At 53.2% G+C, this 18,149-nt stretch overlaps 1 protein-coding gene across 2 annotated transcripts in view; it reads right to left on the bottom strand.

The window, feature by feature from the left end:
• Nucleotides 1–18,149, bottom strand: part of PTPRN2 (protein tyrosine phosphatase receptor type N2) — a 985,554-nt gene that overhangs the window by 126,846 nt on the left and 840,559 nt on the right. For both annotated transcript variants that reach the window (XM_007983635.3, XM_037991107.2), the window contains one exon: nt 14,558–14,770. In XM_007983635.3, coding sequence (XP_007981826.3) covers nt 14,558–14,770 — 213 coding nt within the window. The remainder of the gene's footprint in view (nt 1–14,557; nt 14,771–18,149) is intronic.

Consider the following 18,149-nt stretch of genomic DNA (forward strand, 5'->3'; position numbering starts at 1 on the left):
AAAAAGTGGGTTCACTGGGCTCTGCTGGGGAGGAATAAAGGCCACTCTCCAGACTGGACGCGGCACCAAGAGAACATGGTGAACAGGAACCGGCCCTCTCTGGGGAGGGCCCTGGCCTTCAGCTCAGAGGGCGACACAGAATCCAACACACAGCAGAAGCCGCGGGGCCCGGTGCACCCACAGGTGGCTCGAATGCAAAACGGTTAAGGAAAAGGCCTGCGCTCTGTCAGTTTGACACGGTGGCTGCAGGGCACATGATGACAGGAAATCTAAACAGGAAGGTGAAATGTTTAGACAGCATGTGTGGGGAAAAGGCCGGGGAAAAATATTCCAGATTGTTAAACAGGGTCATGTGTCACAGTGGGAAAAAAAGAAAAAAGGTTTCTTGTATAATCACCTCTCCCTGATCATGACACAGTTTTACTTGATTTTATTTCATCATAAAACTCAGAGGGCCTCAGAAGGAACTGCCTCACATTCTAGGCCAGCAAGGCCAGCTGGGAGCAGAGGGGAAGCAACCAGTGATTTCGTTCAGGAGAGTGACTTTACACAAACACTCCCGCGACACTGGGGTCTCCAGTCGGCACTGCTGCAGGATGCTCTGGGTTCTGGGCGCATTTGGGGCATCCCTGTGAGAACCCAGGGCACACAGGGCCATGCTCACTTCTGGAGAGGAAACGGTCCATGGCCGCCCCTGAATGCCAGGGGAGCCTCCCTTCTCCCATGGAGTCAGGGCCCGGGCAGCTGAGCCTGTCCATGAGCTAAGCCGGGGCAGCACTTGTCCCTGCATCCTCGGCTCATGGCCCACGTGGCCAACCTTGCTCTGGTGACGCAGTCCCACCGCTTCCAGCGGCTTTTCCTTGGTGCCTAGGTAACTTTTTCTCTTGGACCGAGAACAACACACACACGTGTTTGCACACACACACCCCCCAAGGGGAGGATGCCCCTGACAGCAGAGCCCTAGCCAGGGTCACAGAGCTCTGCAGGCTCTGCCAAGAGACCTGGCTCCCACCCCTCCCTGCTCCTGACACACGACACTGGTCGGGGGTGTAAGCACAGCTCCTGCAGGAAGGGGATCCACCACACGGGCACACGAGCCGAGTCAGCCCACGATGAGCGATGTTGGCCAAGCAATATGGAGTGAGTTTTTCCCATTTCGCAAGATGTTTTCTCAAAACAAAAATTAAAGATATAGACATGTTTCATGTAAGTGAAAAATAATTTTCAACACTCTTCTAAATGTGGAACAGTCTTGGAACAGCCTGAGATCAGTAGGAAAAAAGCAGCGTCTCCCCTCACTCAGCCCCCATCCCTGCGGCGCCCAGAGCACCAGCCCTTTGAGTCCCCACACAAGCTCGTGGCCGGGCTCTGGACATCCAGGCGTGTGTTGTCTCCTAGTTATTTTCACATCCGTACCCCTGCCTCCCACACTCGGGAGCAGAAGTCCTTGTCTGCTTTCTGTACCCACAGCGTCTACGTGGTGCAGAGGGGCCCTCGCCGAGCCCCTGCACACCAGTCAGCAGCCCTGGCCTCCAGGTCATGACTTGCTCAGGGGCCGAGTGTCCCACACCAAGGCAGCCCCAAGGGAGCAGCGAGGGGCACGGTTGGCGGAGCTGCATCGAGCTCCAAGGCTGGCAGCTGTGGGTTCCTGCTCTGGCGAAGTGAGGGCTGTGTGTGAATCTCCCGAAGCCCCTGGTGGGTGGCTGGAAGACGCGATCACTCCACGGGAAGCACAGAAGGCATGTGCGGGCTCGCGGGACCCACGGTCAGCTGCATCGAGAGTGACGAATGACGTGCTGAAACGCGACCTCCTGCCTCCCTTTTTCTTAGGGGCTGCCTCTGCCCTAAGACTAAAGACACCCATTTTCTTCGTTTACTCTGCTCCTGATAACGTCAGATTGAAACCAGGAAACAGTTGTGAAAATAAAGACATTGAAAGGACACACAGAATTTGAATGCGCATCTTCTTTCCGGAATAGCCCATGTCTAAGACGGCCTTCTGTGACGGTCTTTAACGCTTCCATAAAGGTGGCCTCTTAGATGTGAGAGGGAGCACATTTAACCCACGATGTCTGCAACCCTTCCCATTGTCACAGGAGACCCCAGTCACCACAGCAGAGCCCCTCCAGCCAGACCGTGGTTGGTGAGACAAATCCAACATGGGACACAAATCCCTCCCTTCCTGGCTCCCACAGAGGATGACTCACTGGGCAATTAAGTTCTAAGGGCTTCCAAAAAAGTCAGTGGTGCCTTTAAAGTTCACAGATCCAACGCGACCTCTGTGGGCAAAGCCAGCCTTGAGAGGCCCCACAGGCTGAACCTCGCTGTTCAGTTTCATAGTCAGACAATTTAAAATAGTAAGAAACAAGTCATCTGCTTTCACAGCAGCCCAGGCCTGACGTGGAAGTAGAGAAGGCGCAGCTGTTTTTCACAAGAAACTTTTGCACCTTCCTAATTTTCTTTTTGCTCTGAATAAGGACTGACTGTCATGTGCCATCCCTGTCATCGCCTGCATCTTCAGCCCGCGGCGCATCTTCCGCACACAGCACGTAGGGAGGACTTCCCATGGGCGGGCAGGACTCTGGACCCAAGAATTACACGGGATGGTTTTCAAGAGAGTGCAGATGCCCCCCTGCCCCCCGCCCACAGACCTGCTCTCACCACATCAAAATCTTAGTTCAATTTATCGATTCATTCTTATCGAGCACCTAAAGGTCCCCGGTGCGTGCTGTGGGTCTATTGTACAGACCTGGCCTTTGGGGAGCCAAGGCTGTCCCCACACAGGCTGGCCTGGTGTGGGGAACAAGCCCCACTCTGCACCCAGGCCTGCCTCGGTCCAACACAATGAGGGAGTCACCCTACACAGGAGGGATGCTGACGAGACGTCACCGCAGAGGCGGCAGAAGGGATAAAGGGGAAGTAGGGATGAATAGGGCCCTGGTGTTTGGGAAGGGACTGGCCACCCTGGGCTGAGAGGGAAGCTCAGGGGACTGGGGTCTGCACAGGGCTTGACAGATGGGAGGGTCTGCAGGGATAAAGTGGAGTGGTGGGGGGGGGGGGGTGCGGTGCAAGGGAGAGAGCCAGGCAAACAAAGGCTTAGAAGCCGAGGAGCCCAGCCCAGCCCAGGGACACAAAAGGTATTCACATCCTTCCATTCGGTGGCCACAGCTTAATTAAGCCAAAGGGCAGGGGCCTGAGGGCTGGGGGTGGAGCAGCTACCGGAGCAGCTGCTTCTCCATTTTCGGAATTGCATGTCATTTTGGGGCCCAATTATTCCACCTAAAACTGATCTGAGCGACACCCTAACTGCACAAGGCCTGAAGGACACCCTGAAGAGTTTCCTCCTACCAGACCCCGAAGGCCAGGGCCTGGAGGCCTGCTGGGAGCCCCGGCCTCAGCGGTCTCAGCTCTGACCTAAGGGCTCTGAGCCCTAAGGTCTGTACGGGCAGTTTCTAAAAGTCTATGCTCTATCCCAAGAAGGGGACAAGTGGGGCAGTAGCCCTGGAGGAAAACCTGTGAGCAAGTTGTGAGGGTTTTTGGGGAGTGAACTTTGCGGGGGGTGCCGGGAACAGCCGGCCCGAGGACACCGCTGACTGGGGGACAGGGGCCATGGGTCGCATGTGGGGTGTCAGCTCTGCTTCCTCACTTGGGGTTGATTTGAAATCTCAAGATGTGCCTGAAAAAATCCACCTGGAGAAGCGAGGGGCCCACTGGGAACGGGAAGGCCTGAGCAAGACAGATGCAGGCTCGGAGTGAGGAAGGGGCACCTGGAAAGCCATCCTCAGAAGAATCAGACACGTTTTCTAGACTTTTTCCCCTTCACATTTCAGCTTCACGTTTGGGGCTCACTTAACAATTCATATATTTGCTCTCCTTGAACCTGGTAGAGAATAAGAAACCCCTGCGGTGGGGACAGAAATAATTCTGAAACTCACACACCAGCTCCAGCTTCCATCCAACTTAGTATTTTGTTTTGCAAAAAAATCTGCATTTTATTTCCTCCCACTCAGGAACATCTGATCTCTGGTTTCAGGGTACGTTTTACAGGCCAGAAAAGGTGACTCCAGGTCAGGAAAGGCGATTCCAGGAAGATTCCATTATTGTCCACTCTCCCGCATCGTCATCTTCACCAAAAAAACTGAAAGCAGGAAATGCCTACCCAGAGGGCAAATCCAGCTTCTGCTCTCCTCAGAGGCGCTCAGTCCAGTTACACATCAATGTTACATAGTCCCAGCACTTATCACTTGTAGACTTCTAATTGATTTGCTATTAAATGGCATAAGATCAATCCAAGTTTAAACCTGTATATCGAATCCACATTCTACAAACTCTGTACAGAATTATGTATTTTAAAACATGTAGCTTTACTGGCTAATATAATCATCTGCGAATCTCCCCCCATCTGTTCTTCAAGTCACTGCACCTGGAGACACACACCAGCACATACCCAGACACTCCATTCTGCTGGCTGCATTATTATCCTATACATTAAAAAATCTTGAAAAGGTGTTTGTTCACACCTGCCAACTTTCTAGTGAGTCTCTTGTACCTGCTAATAGAGAAATAACACACTCAGGTTCCATCCCTTTTTTTTTTTTGAGATGAAGTTTTGATTTCGGCTCACTGCAACGTCCGCCTCCCATGTTCAAGCAAATCTCCTGCCTCAGCCTCCCGAGTAGCTGGGATGACAGGTGCGTGCCACCACGCCTGGCTAATTTTTTTATTTTTAGTAGAGATGGGGTTTCGCCATGTTGGCCAGGCTGGTCTCAAACTCTTGACCTCAGGTGATCTGCCAGCCTCGGCCTCCCAAAGTGCTGGGATGACAGGTGAGTCCCCGTGCCAGTCTCAAGATTCCATTCTTAACCATCAGTAATTCTCCCAAAGCAGAAAAGCCATAGAGATGTTACATTTTGAGCAACAGTTTCAGAACAGCTGGCTGGCTGAAGAACGGAGAACTCTTCTGCGGCCCCCATGGAACAGGAAAAGCCGCTGTTCAGACACCTGCAGCAACGCCTGACTGCCCGCCTTGTGTCCACACAGACCCAAAAAATTGCGAGAGGAGCCGCTGTCTGCCCCTGGAAGTCCCTCCGTATCCCTTGTGCATCTGCGCCCCTCTGAGCTAAGTCTCTTCCACGCTCCTCTCCCACCCCACAGAGGCCCCCTCTGCTGTTGCGTTTTTCTTCCTCCCCAACGTTCCAGCCTCACGTTCTCTGAGCCCCACCCAGCACCCAGGGCTCCCCATGTTCTCTGAGCCCCGTGCCTGTTCCACCTGGCACCCAGGGCTCCCCATGTTCTCTGAGCCCCGTGCCTGTCCCGCCTGGCACCCAGGGCTCCCCATGTTCTCTAAGCCCCGTGTCTGTCCCGCCTGGCACCCAGGGCTCCCCGTGTTCTCTGAGCCCCGTGCCTGTCCCGCCCGGAATCCAGGGCTCCCCTAGGGTCACAGTGACGTCTGTTTCTGGGTTCACACTGGGGAGACCTTCACCAATGCAGACTGGGCCGACTCTGATGTAAGATCAAGTTCTCTGCTGTTCCTGTTGTTCCAAAAAATGGGATTCTACCCCTAGAAGCAATAAGCTTTCTGAGAAAACGCTTTCTGGGTCAACTCCAAGTTCAGTTATCCAGAGGTTCCAAGGCTGGAATGTCCCGCCATGGACAGCAGGGTTCCAGCTGAGCTGGGCCCACCTGACCAGGGCTTCCCTCCTGCCGAGCCCTCACCTCGATGTGAGCCCTGAAGCCCCTTGGGCTGCGTGAAGAGGTGTTCAGAGCACAGATGCCCGAGGCTGCACCTGCACCCAGACCCAAGGTGTCCAATCCTTAAGGGTGACCCTCGAGCCAACACCAGTCACAGCCCTGGGGGCCCCCACGTGTCAGCCGCAGAAAACGAGCCCCCAACACAGCACAGGAGGGAAGGAGGAGGCGGGGCTCACAGAGCCAAGAGCCACGGAGAGTGCCGGGCCTAAGGGGCTTTGGGGCTGGGAGAGAAGAGACAGCCAGGTGGCCAGCGACGTGTCCTGTGGAGGCCTCCCCAGGAGGCAAGGGTGGGGGGACTCCTGCTGGAGGCGGCCAGCGGATCAGCCTTCCTTATTCATGTCCTTGAAGTGATCCTCGTTTGACATTTAGCAATGACTCTCATCTGCCGGGTGCTCCTTGGTGTGACGTGCAATTGCTTTTCCCAAAGCTTTCTCCTCTTGTAACACCAGCTCCCGCACGCCGTGGCAGCTCCAGCCATCATTCCTTATCCCACCACCCCGCGCAGTGTCTTGCCTCCTTTTATGCTGGTGTGCATGTTGTGTTAAGAGCTGGGCTTTGCCATTTTTGACAGGCTAATGCATTTCACTGCAGATAATGCCATTCACCACAGACACGCATTCTCTTGTGCCCATCAAGGCAGAGGCTGAGAAGATCTGCTTTACAGCAACGGCCTGAGGACCCTCAGCCCCAAGGTGGGGCCCCGTGCAGGTACCTCTGTCCCTCAGCCCCAAGGTGAGGCGCCATGCAGGTACCTCTGTGCACACCTGTGGGGTCCCACCCTGTTGTATGCGAGAGGCTGTCACCTGAAGGAGATTCTGGCCCTGCCAGGCATCTCCTCCCACACTGAGCTCCACTTGCTGGCCGGTGGCAGGGGTGGGGGGGCTGCACAGCTCTGGTTGGGGGAGGCTCCAGGAGTCACCCGAGGCCTCTTCTCCTTGCCAACAATGATGCCCTCCTCCCGAGGGACAGTGGCCCCACAGGGAGCCAGGAGAGAAGAGGCTACAGGCAGGGAGTGGAGAGACCCAGCCCTCAAGCACAGCCACACTGTGGGCCCAGTGCCCCTTGGGTGGAACCTGCCTCTCGCTTGCACCCACTCCTACCTCCTGGTGCCCGCCCGCTGGAATCTCCTCGCCACCACCTACCGTTTCTTTTGAAATCCCAGTTTAATTCACTTTTTTACACTTCCCTTTACTCCCTCAAGTGTCTCCTCCCAACACCCACTTCATTTCACAAAGGCTCGTGTCCTTCAGAGAGCCCGCCTCCCGCCATGGACAGCAGGGTTCCAGCTGAGCTGGGCCCACCTGACCAGGGCTTCCCTCCTGCTGAGCCCTCACCTCGATGTGAGCCCTGAAGCCCCTCGGGCTGGGTGAAGAGGTGTTCAGAGCACAGATGCCCGAGGCTGCACCTGCACCAAGGTCTGGCCTTACCCCACAGGGCCCCAGATGACACAGGCTCACCCGGGTGTTCGCTCACCCGGATACCTTCTCCAAACACCTTCCATCAAGTGTCTTGAATTCCACAGAGCAGCACAGGGTTCAGGCTTTGCTCCTGTTTTCTTCTCTGGAAGTGCATGCTTTGCAGATGCCATGTCCTCAGTTTTAGTTCAGAAAATGTGCCCCGCCTCTCTAATCAGGTCTAAGGGAGGGGAGCAGCTCATGCCGAGGAGGACGTGTACGGAAACGGGTACCCTGGAAACGGGAGGAGCAGGCAGGAATCCAACACCCATCCCAGCTCCGTGAGCACCAGCAGTCGCTGCAGGCAAGTCACCCTTGGGCAGCGCCTCAGAGCTGACGTAGCACCCGCACCCACAGGGCTGCCCTCATCTGCATGGCGTGGCACCCGCACCCACAGGCTGCCCTCATCCGCATGGCGGCCCAAGAGGAGGCCCCAGTTCCCAGATGAGGAAGGCAGGCTTCGGGAGGGAGGGGCTGGGCCCAAGCCTGGGCCTCGCACCCCAGGGAATGGAAGGGCGATGGTGCCTTTCTTCCATGGGTTTCACCATTAGAGGAGAAAGAGAGTTCAAATGATGGAAAGTATGGCAAGAGAGGAATAAGATAAGAAGGAAGAAACGGATGGGGGTGAAAGCAGGCGGAATGTGCCTCTTGTGGTCCACCTGGGGTCACTCAGCCACACTGAGCCACGGACTGTCCCTCGGAGTGCCACAGACCGCAGGGTTTGTCCTTGTCACGAACTCAAAGAGCTGACCTCTCTGGGCCTGCTCGCAAACTGCCGCCGAGTCCCTTCCCCGATGCCCCTGCTCCCTATCTAAACTCTTGGCCCGACTGGGAGGACCTCTCCCCTCCAGCCCAGTTCCTCCCCGCAGCCCTGCAAATGCCCACCTCTTGGGTCTGTCCCTACCCTACAGATGGCCGCAGCACCTGCCCCAGCCACGCCTCCATCTCCCACCAGGCACCAAGAGCTCCACCCACCACCTGGCCCAGCCCCTCCTCTGTCATCTCCAAGGATTTGATTTCAGTTTCACACGAATCACCTCCTAGCGACGTGTGGACTAATGCTGTTTACCGCCGGTTCACTGTTTCATTGCAAACTCCTCATCTCCAAGAAATCATCAACCGAGAAAAGAAAGGATGTCACTGTTTCCCAAATCTCCCACAGTGCCTCACACTGCAGAGGGAAGATGGTGGAGGAGCTGTCCAGACCTGCGGGGCGGAGAAGCCCGGGCTAGCCCCTCAACACCCTGCAGTGGGGACAGCGCAGCCGGGGACCGCCCAGTGCAGCTCGCCACCAGCTCTGTGGGCTGAGGCGCTTCTCAGTTTATCTGCTGCTGACTTTGCCCCCTTGTAAAACAGGGTTGGGAGATAACAAGATGCCTGGGGAAGGTGTCCTGCATCCCTTTCCACAGGGTCCCTTTCCACGGGGTGGGTGACTGACGAGCAGGACGGGGGTGCCGAGGAACAGGGGCTCAGAAGGACCTGCTGTGCATGCAGGGGTCACCCCAGGAGCAACACTGGCTTTGGCAAAAAGGAAGAATTCTCTGGTTCTGGCAGTGAAACGGGTGAGGCAGACTGGAACACAGCATGGGCCTAAGGGAAGCAGCACCCGCTCCACAGACACCATGCACACCGCCCCTCCGCTGGTGCTGTGCGAGCACCCGTCCTCCTCCCGGGGCCCACCCTCTTCCTTGGCTGCTGGAGTGCAGGGTGAGCATGCCCGGGAGAAGCCTGCAGCCCCCACCTCCTTTCCCTCGCCCCTCCTTGTGTGCAGCAGGAAGTGGCTTCCTTAGGAAGCAGTTATTCAAGTAATACCCAGGTCTGAAAAGGCACCAAAGTCAAAGCAAACATAGGAATAGCCTAGTGCCAAAAAGCCACAGAATTCAGCCCTCCAAATTTTCATATCTTAGACTTTCCAATTTTTTTTTTTCCAAATATCTCACTGAGTGGTCTCTGTGATTTTTAATTAAGTCAGATCTAATGACTACTGCCTGATGGAGGGAGTGGCTTGCTGTGTCCCAACGAGCAACATGCTTCTGTTTTATGTTTAGAGGTTTCTCTGGCCGCCTTTCCAGAGACTTCACTGTTCTCTGAAGATTGAGCTCTATCTCTCAGGAGCTGTATTTGAGGAAGCATTTTGGGCAAAACAGCAGGATAGATACTGCTTTTGGAAACTGCATCCGTGAACGCTTCAGATTTATGAGAAAAACGCACTTCAAATGGGCACCTTCCAGAAAAACGTTCAGACTCATGGTGAAAAGGTATCTAGATGATTCCATGGAGCCTACAGAAACCAAGCTGGTTGACCCCACACGCTGATGATCTGATACTGAACACACAGGCAAACAAAAACAGGTTCTTCCCACATTGGGGATGACACGTGTCTTTTACCCTCATCATCCTGGCAACATTCTGCAGGTTTCCTTTAGATTTTCTTCACATCAGGAACGATGGAATTTGGCACCAGTGTGACAACCATTCGGCATTTGCTGATTCCTAGTTAGGCCAGGGACGTTCTGGGCGCCACGGAGCATGGGAGGACGGTGGCAGGGCCTCATCCTCCAGGGGCCTGGAGTCTATTCCAGGATAATCTGCAAAACTGAATCCATGTCTCGCAAGTTTCAAGAGCGTTCTACCTGTAGACATCTGTACTATCAGCTACATTTGCAAAGGTGTCATAAAATTAGAAAAATTTCCATTCTCAGACTTGACTGTTATAATAAAATGTTCTCTAATAATAATTATTTCATAACGTTCTGTAATGTTGTATTTTTATAATTATAAAATATTTGGCACAGTTTTCACAGGGTGCCCTTCACTTTTGAAGCAGCATAGGTTTTGCTTATTTGATATTTGTAAAAAATATATTATTTTGACCTGGAAATTTAAGTATATAGTGAGGAAAGCCATTCTAAGATACAGAGCTATTGAAAAGGCTTTGTTAAAAACTTGTGGTGGGGTCAAGTAAACCTCAGGAAAAGTAACTGTTGTCCAATTTAATTGTGAACATCCTACTTCTATTACTCGTGATTACACCAATGCCTGAAGATCAAACTCACCTAGAGAAAGAAGGGTCTCTTAAAGCCCCAGAGAGTGAGCCAAGGCGTGACCTGTGCTCTTTGTCAGAACTCAGCTTTCTGCACCGGGGGTAAGAAGTCAGGGTGCATTTGGGACTTGCAGACACACCAGCCCCAGTCAACTGAGCACCCTCATTTTGCCGCAGTTGCCACCACTCTGTCACTGCATTCGTAATCACTTGCTAATGGGAGCAGCAGCAGAAACTGAGATGTGCACTTAGCCACTCTGTTTACAGGAGGTCCCCGTGGCCCGGATGCATGCTTTCCTCTGGGTTTGGTTCCAAAGGCCTCCAAGTACACAAGGAAACCTGCTGGGTATTGTGAAATAAACCATCAAAAGAGAACTTGCTGAAAATTCTGCAGGAGTCTCTGCCCTCATGTCGGGGAAGGGAGAGTGGGCTGGCAGAATACTAAACTTGCTGCTCGAAGATGATCAAAGCCTCAAGGAAATGGATGCAACATTCAAAGAGACTCAGAGAGAAAAGGAGGAGAATGTCTTCTAATCATCTAACAACTTATTTTTGGCACAGTTTTTACCCAATCACCTTCCATAGAAATAGGACACCTACATGAAAAAAAAAATGCATAAAGTATACTGGTACCAAAAATCACAATTCTTCCATGTCTTCACATTATCCTTAGTGTGTGTGTGTCTGTGTGTGTGTGTGTACATGTGTGTATATATATACACACACACACATATATGCATATATGGCAGGCTATGTCAATTTGAAAAAAAAGAATAAAAGTCAATAAAATTGGTTTTTCAGACCATGAAGTATAGAATTAATCCAAATATATCATGTTTTATCTATTTAGAAGAAAAATCAACATTTACTAAAACAATGGGGAGAAGTTCGGAGGGAGCAGTCTGTTCAGAATATGTTTCAGTTATTCTGAAAGTTAATATCCCCAAGTTTTGCTCCAGTCTGAGCAAATTAAACTTGGCTGGATTATCTGATGGGGTTGATATCCTGGTGTCAAAAATATGAGAGTCTATCAAAAAAGATTTGCTTTCCCAATAGGTAAGGCAAACAAAAATATCACACACTCATATAAACGAAGAAAGCTCTAAAATCCTGACCCTGTCCATGAAATAGTTCTATTTTGAGGAAGGACAGGTAAACACATTTAAAGGTGTTTGCATTAGAAGCTAAGAATTCAACCTCCTTACTGCTTCAACCCTGTTGTAAGAAAAGCTCTTACTCCCGAGGAGCACAACGTGGCCCCTGTGGCCCCAAGCCCGGGCTCTGACTCAGACACACCGGGGGCCGGAGGGGCTGCACGGGCACTCATGATGTACGTGCATGATCCGGGCTGAGGCAAACAAATGCTTTGTCGGAGGCTGGCAACACGAGGGCCTCCCAGGTCATGCTGGAGGTGCCTTGCCAGGACACTAACCCGGCTGCCGTTTAACGGAGGACACGAGGATTCACCTTTTGGAACCCCAGGGAGGAAGGAGCTCTACAACCTGAGGTCACCAGTGCCCCCCGGGATACCATCTCCACACACCCGTCTCCTCCACCCCATCGGAACATCTCTGCTCCTGACCTTCCTTCCCCAGGTAAGAACACAAGTTCTTTTGTTTAAAGGGTAACTTCATATTCTGATATTAATAAAACGTATGCTATTGCCACCTACCATTCTCTCGCTCCTAGGTTACTTACTTCTAACCTCACTTGCACAATAATCTTTTTATTTTTCAGAAGCTTTAAGAAAAGGAATTGAGTAATTCCATCATGTCCCCATAAAATAAAGCATAAGATCAAATTGTTCCATTTTCCTTGTAACCCAGTGATGAGAATTATCATCCATAACCTCACTGTGATTATAGAATCAGCAAAGTACACAGGTTCAGTGAGCCAGAAATAAACACATTAATGCAAGACGACACCTTTCCTGAAATTTGTTTTATGTTTGCAATATTTTAAAAAACTTTTCAAACAGATTTTTACACTTCACGGGGGACTCATGGCTGTGATAGAAAACCCAAGTGGGATATGGAAACATTAATGAATTAATACCTGCTTCATTTACCAAAGTAAATGTCCTCTCCTTGTAACCACAATTGTCTGAGTCCTTGAAACATTACTCAGCTAAATTCAAAGCGAACAATCATACAGTCCCCATCCTCATTACTGAGTCCTGCTCTGCCAAAACACAAATCACAACAACACAACGGTTCAGCACCTAGAACTTTCTCACCAGGAGACAATCCACTGTGATGGGGCAAACCCCCACTTTAATCAAAGTACTTCCCTAAAGGGTATTTTGTAGTGATTTCAAAGCTAAACCAACCAGAGAGTCTTTACACTCATTGCATTTCCAAATTTTCCTAGATCACATTTTTAAAGAAAAAAAGTTTTTTTTTTTTCCTTTTTATTAATCTGGATTGAAGAAAAGCACACATTTCATTTATTGTCTGGATTACAGATTCTTATTAAACAAACCAGAGCTCATTATAAAATCAATATCAACTTAACCACCATGCCCTCAGGAGGAACAGCAAAAAGGTCACTCCAAGAAATTCAAACAATTTTCCTGCTGGAAGGGCATGATTTTAATTACAGATACTATTAATTAGAGCTGTCACTGGGAAGGCTTTTTTTTTTCTGTTAATTATCACAAACTCAGTCCTAAGTATGCATTTTCAACCTGCAGTTTTTTTTCAAATTAGTCATTTCTGCATGCAAGTCTAACCTTTCCATTCTATCAATATTTTATATTTGAATTTCAAAGTATATCAAAGGGTGCCACGCTTTCTAAAAATCTCTGCCTGTATGATCTTCCGTCTCTCACGCGTGGAACAGAACTGGTGTGATAATTTATTTATGTACCAACACAGACTTGGCCTGAAGACCTGGCATCCGCATTGAAGGTCTTGCTCAATGGAATTTCTGGATAAATTCTTACTAGTTTATGTGACATTTTTTTCAGGCTGCTTCTTCAAACGTGATTTTCCTTTTGCTTTGAAGCAAAGCTACACACTGCAACTGAAATGCCATCCTCAACACATCTGAAGTTGCCATTTCTTTATAAGAAAAAGATCGTCCTGACCGGGCTGGTGACCCTCTCCAGAAAACTGGAGGCTTCCTCTATTCAATGGCAATCCCAGGAAGTTTGCAATGGGAAGAAAAGCTGTCTTGTGGTCTCTTTTAAGCATAGAGATTGTGTAAATTCCTTATGTGGGGGAGGGTCCTGAGAGCTCACAGAGTATAGAGAAGCCAGCTCCAAGGAGCTCAGGCAGAAGGAGTGTTTGGTGCTGGAGGGCGCTTTGTGGAGAGAGGCTCGAGAGCCCACCCGTGTAACTCTGATGATGGAATAATAATATTTACTTTACATACGACTGTAAAAATGATGAATTATTTACAAGATGTATTGCACACTGTAATCATGTGACTAGAGAAAACAAAGGATCCAGTCCAATGAGGAAATCTTACATATGTACTGACCAAACTTTTAAAACAGTGGTTAAGGAGTCATTCTATCTTCCCAAATGGGAATATCTTCTTGGAATTAAGTGATATTTTATATGCAAAGGAATCAATTGCCTTGACTGATGGAAGTATTCTGGGTTTGTAATGCTGTTAAAACTGAAGGCCTATATTCATTACAGGACAATACCAAATACGAAACGTGTGCTATAGAACTTTCAAAAACTCTGTGGTTATTTAAAATGCCCGACTTGGTCTGAACTTGCCCTCCTCGCATCCTCCCTGGTTTGCAGCTCATTTCCAGGGGTGTCTGTGGTGCCTCTAGAGAAGGTGTCCCTCATGGGGACATGTGTGGGTCACTTTCCCCTGGTCAGCATTAGGTTTCACTGCACCAGACAACAACACAGGGTGGCAACTGGGCAGGTCAAAGGATCTTTTCACAGAAGACCCCGAGGAAGCCGATGGTTTTTGAGACATCTTCAAACACCTACACACCAACTGATCTCGCAACTCTGGCACTTTTCATTAGTAGTGGCCAAACTAAGATAACAGATAAAACATCATTCGTGTATTGTACTTTTTCCACACCTCTAATTAACAACATACTTTCGGAGCTAACATGAGACTATCCAAGAAGAGCAGATGACTACAGAGCTGTACAACTGTGGCTGCTAGGTATCTGCACGAATGCTGATGAGAAGTTCCAAACTGTCATCATAAAAGACCCCAAACTATGATACATGAGCAACTGCTGGGAATGGAGGAGGGGCCAGAGAGGAATGTGATCATCTGCCTGCTCAACAGATAAATCCAATATATCACTTTTTAAAAAGTCTCCTCTTACCTGGTAGGCGGCGGTGGCATCTGTGCCCGGGTCGCGCCCTAGTCCCGAGAGCTTCTCCTTCAGCCTGTGCTGAGAGCTATGGCGTAGGCAGTAGATGAGGCCAGAGGCCAGGAGGACGCCCAGGATGCAGGCGAGGGAGACCAGGGTGAGCGCGATGAACTTGGTCGAGTCTTCTTGCTCTGCCTGACGAGGCAGGAACTTGAGTTTGCTTTTCTGCAGAACAAGGAGAGAGGGGTATGTTAGCTCCTGACAAAGCATGACCTCCTAAAAACACACGTCTCCAAATGCAACTTGAAAGTGGAAAGCTCAGCCCCACAGGACTCTGCGCTGGCACTGGAGCCACAATGGGAGGGCCCAGGGGAACAACCCCCGTCAAAGGAGAAGCAGAAGTCATTTGAAAATAGCACCTGGTAGATTGCAGCGTGCTCAAGAGGACAGTCAGAGGCATCACTTTTTCCCTCAGTGGTGGCTGTTTTTCAAATTTATGTAAAGTATTTGGCAGCTAATTTGCTGCCTTCAGTAAAATAAAGTATCCATCCCTTCTTCTAACCGGGCACAGCAGTTTGTCCAGAGCTTGCACAGTGATTGTCGGGGGTGTTGGGGGGAAGCCAGGCTAGGCGGCGGAGGAGGGTGGGCAGGCCTGGAGCCTTCCGTGGCTTCAAGTAGCCACACAAGCCCAGCACATCTTCAGCAACAAAGGAACGTGGGACTGGCTCTGCATCTTCACGTGAACATTCTCCCTCCCGGGTCAGGGGATTGGATCCACCTGTCTTGAAAGGCGAGCGCTGGTCGAATCCCACCGACTCCAGCCACTCTCCAGAAGTGGCCTGGCGCAGACCACAACACTTCGCACCTACGTATTTTTCCTTGAAAGGAGCCTTTGGAACTTCACTTCCCAGGGAGGAAACCCCTTCAGATTCTCACTACTTCTGGAGGGAGAGGGTAGTGCTGGTGAAAATATGAGAAAGTCCTTTCGGTGCATTTCACTTGTCTCCACGTGCAAAGAATTGCATGGCTCTCCCCTCATTAGCTTCATTAGAAGGTATATTAGCAACAATTAAGGACGCCACAGGAAAATGGGAAGGCCGCCCCGCAGACCGCGCGACCTGCACAATGACTCGGGGAGTAAATGGGGGAGCACGCCCGGCCTCGGTCCTGGCTGCTACAAGATGAGAACAATTAGCAAACCCCTTTCCACCACCTAATTTCGCGTGGTAACAAAATGGATTTTTCCCCATGAATGCCTGGCCGGCCTATTCATTATCTCTCTTCTATGAGTAATTTTCTGCTCCGTATTCAGCCTCCCAACTCTTCATTTCCTCCCGTCTCCCAGCGTACACAGTGCCTCTTATGTCAGGCCGGGCCCGTTTTTATCTTGTAATCATAAAGGCCACCAAAGCAATTATCGCCGGTCTTGACTGGAAAAGCTGGTCATTAATTAGCCTCCTTTTGCCTTCGGTGCAGCGGATTAGCTGGTGCCGGGACTGAGTTAATGGAAACGCGGGTTAAATGAGAAAAGACGCCCGGATTTTCCTGCCTGGATGCGCGGCTCGGAGGACCGCGAGGTTCGCGGGCGGCGGGAGGCGGTGGAGCCGCGGAGAGGGAGGGAGGGAAGGAAAGGAGGAGGGAGGGGAAAGGGGGGAGGGGAGAGGAGGCGCGGGGTGGGGGGGAGGGGAGTGGGGAGGGACCCGGGAGGGCGAGGCGGGGCGGGAGCCAGGGGAGCAGCCCGAACTCCGCTTGGTCCGGACCCCGCAGCAGCCGCTGGGTCCCGCCGCCGCGCACGGCGGCCCTCCGCGTGGAGATCCCATCCGCGCCCCCTCCCCGGTTTCCCTCCCCGGCCTCTTCCCCTTCCCTCCACCTCCCTGCGGCCCACACAGCCTCTTCCAGAAAGAAGTCACTCTAGAGCCGCGCGACCCAGCCCCAGAGTCTGCCGGGGTCCGCCCACAGGGTCCCCTGCGCGCCCCTCCCCGCCCCTCCCTGGGCACAGCCAGTTCACGAAACCTAAGGCGCGGCCACGCGCCGCCTCCCCCGGGCCGGGGTCTCCTCGGTCCCCGTGCGGGTGCTGTTTCTCCCGGGTGGGCGGCTGCCCCGCCCTGTGCCCTCCCGGGCCGGCGCGAGGGACCCCAGAGCGCGCGCGGGGACCCAGGCGGGGATGAGCGGCTGTGACCCAGGATCTGAGCGGCGTGGGGGTCCGAGCGGCGCTGGGACAGGGGCCGGGTCCCCTGCCCACCCCAGGGTCCATGTTCGCCGGCGGGGCCGCGTCCCCCGGGGCCACACCTGGGCGGGAGGGCGTTTCCCGGGGGCCTGGCGCGCGACCCTCGCCGCCCCTCTCTCCTCGCCTCCCGCGGGTCCCGCCTCGCCTTGGCCGACGTAACAAGAACAACAAAGGAAGCGGCGCGACCGGCGGAGGGGGCGCCCGCCGTCCTCCCACCCCTCATCCCGGCCGGGCCGACGGCCCCCGCGCGCCTCCACCCGCCCCAGCGCGGAGGGGACCCTGGCCCCGCTCCCCCGACGTCGGGAGGACACCGCGCACTCACGTGGACGACTGCGCCCGGGAACAGGGACTTTCCAAACCTTCCTGCCCGGCGCCGTGAGGCCCACACGCGCGCGGTGACCACCCTGGCTCTGAGGGGACGGAGGGGCCACGGCGTGTGGCGGACCCGGCAGTGGCACCCAGGCTATGCGCGCGGGTGTGTGGGGTCCCGAGGCGCAGCGAGGCCGCCGGCTCCGGCTCCCCAAGAAGGGGCATAGGCGCTGCCCGCGGTCACTCAGGCCAGGTGAGGGCAGGGGACGCGTGGGGGCCGGAGGAGGCGGTCTGGCCTGCGGGCGGCAGGAGGGACCCGGGGCCCGCCCAGGCTGTTCCCAGGGAGGCAGACACCTGCTGTCGCCGGGACCCGCGACGCGCTCCGAAGGCACAGGAGTGGAACAAGGCCTGCTTTCGAGGCCTCCCTTGGCGCGCTTGGATTTACTCAAAGGTCAAAGAAAAATGTCAAGGAGAACGATTGCCCGGAGAGCTCCTGGCCCTCCTCCCGGGTCCCGGCTGGGTCCCAGGCGCCCCCGGAGGGGAAGGAAGGAGCCCTAGTCCCCTGGAGTCCTGTCTCCACCAACCTCGCCTGGCTCCCTGCTGCCTGGGCCCGCGCTGTCCCAGCAGAGAAGGAGTGGGAGCCGCCCCAGGCCCACCTCCGCCGGCCGGTCCACAAGGAGGCCCCTCCTGCAGCCTGGGGGAGGCCTGGGGAGGCTGGGAGGGCGACCGCGCGGGCCGCGGGACCTGGACAGTCGGGAAGTTGTGACCGCAGGCAGCGCGGCGGCTGAGGGAGAGGAGGGTCTGACTGTAGGGGAGGGCGGAACGCTGACAGAGGGACGGACTGGGGTCCACCGGCCTGACGTAGAAGTCGCTGGATCCCAGGGCCCGGCTGGGAAACCCGTCTTCCTCCCCACCCGCGGGCACCGAAGAAGAAAAGCAAGAAAGGGGTCCTCCCTCCACGCCCAGGACGGTTTCAAGTGTCCCACCCAGCGCTGAGCAGGAGGGTAATTCGGAGGGAAAAACTGTTGGCTGCAAGTCAGGTCTTAGGAATCCCGGAAGAAACGAAGA

This window comes from Chlorocebus sabaeus, chromosome 21 (genome assembly GCF_047675955.1).
Source record: "Chlorocebus sabaeus isolate Y175 chromosome 21, mChlSab1.0.hap1, whole genome shotgun sequence".
Taxonomy (NCBI): Eukaryota; Metazoa; Chordata; class Mammalia; order Primates; family Cercopithecidae; genus Chlorocebus; species Chlorocebus sabaeus.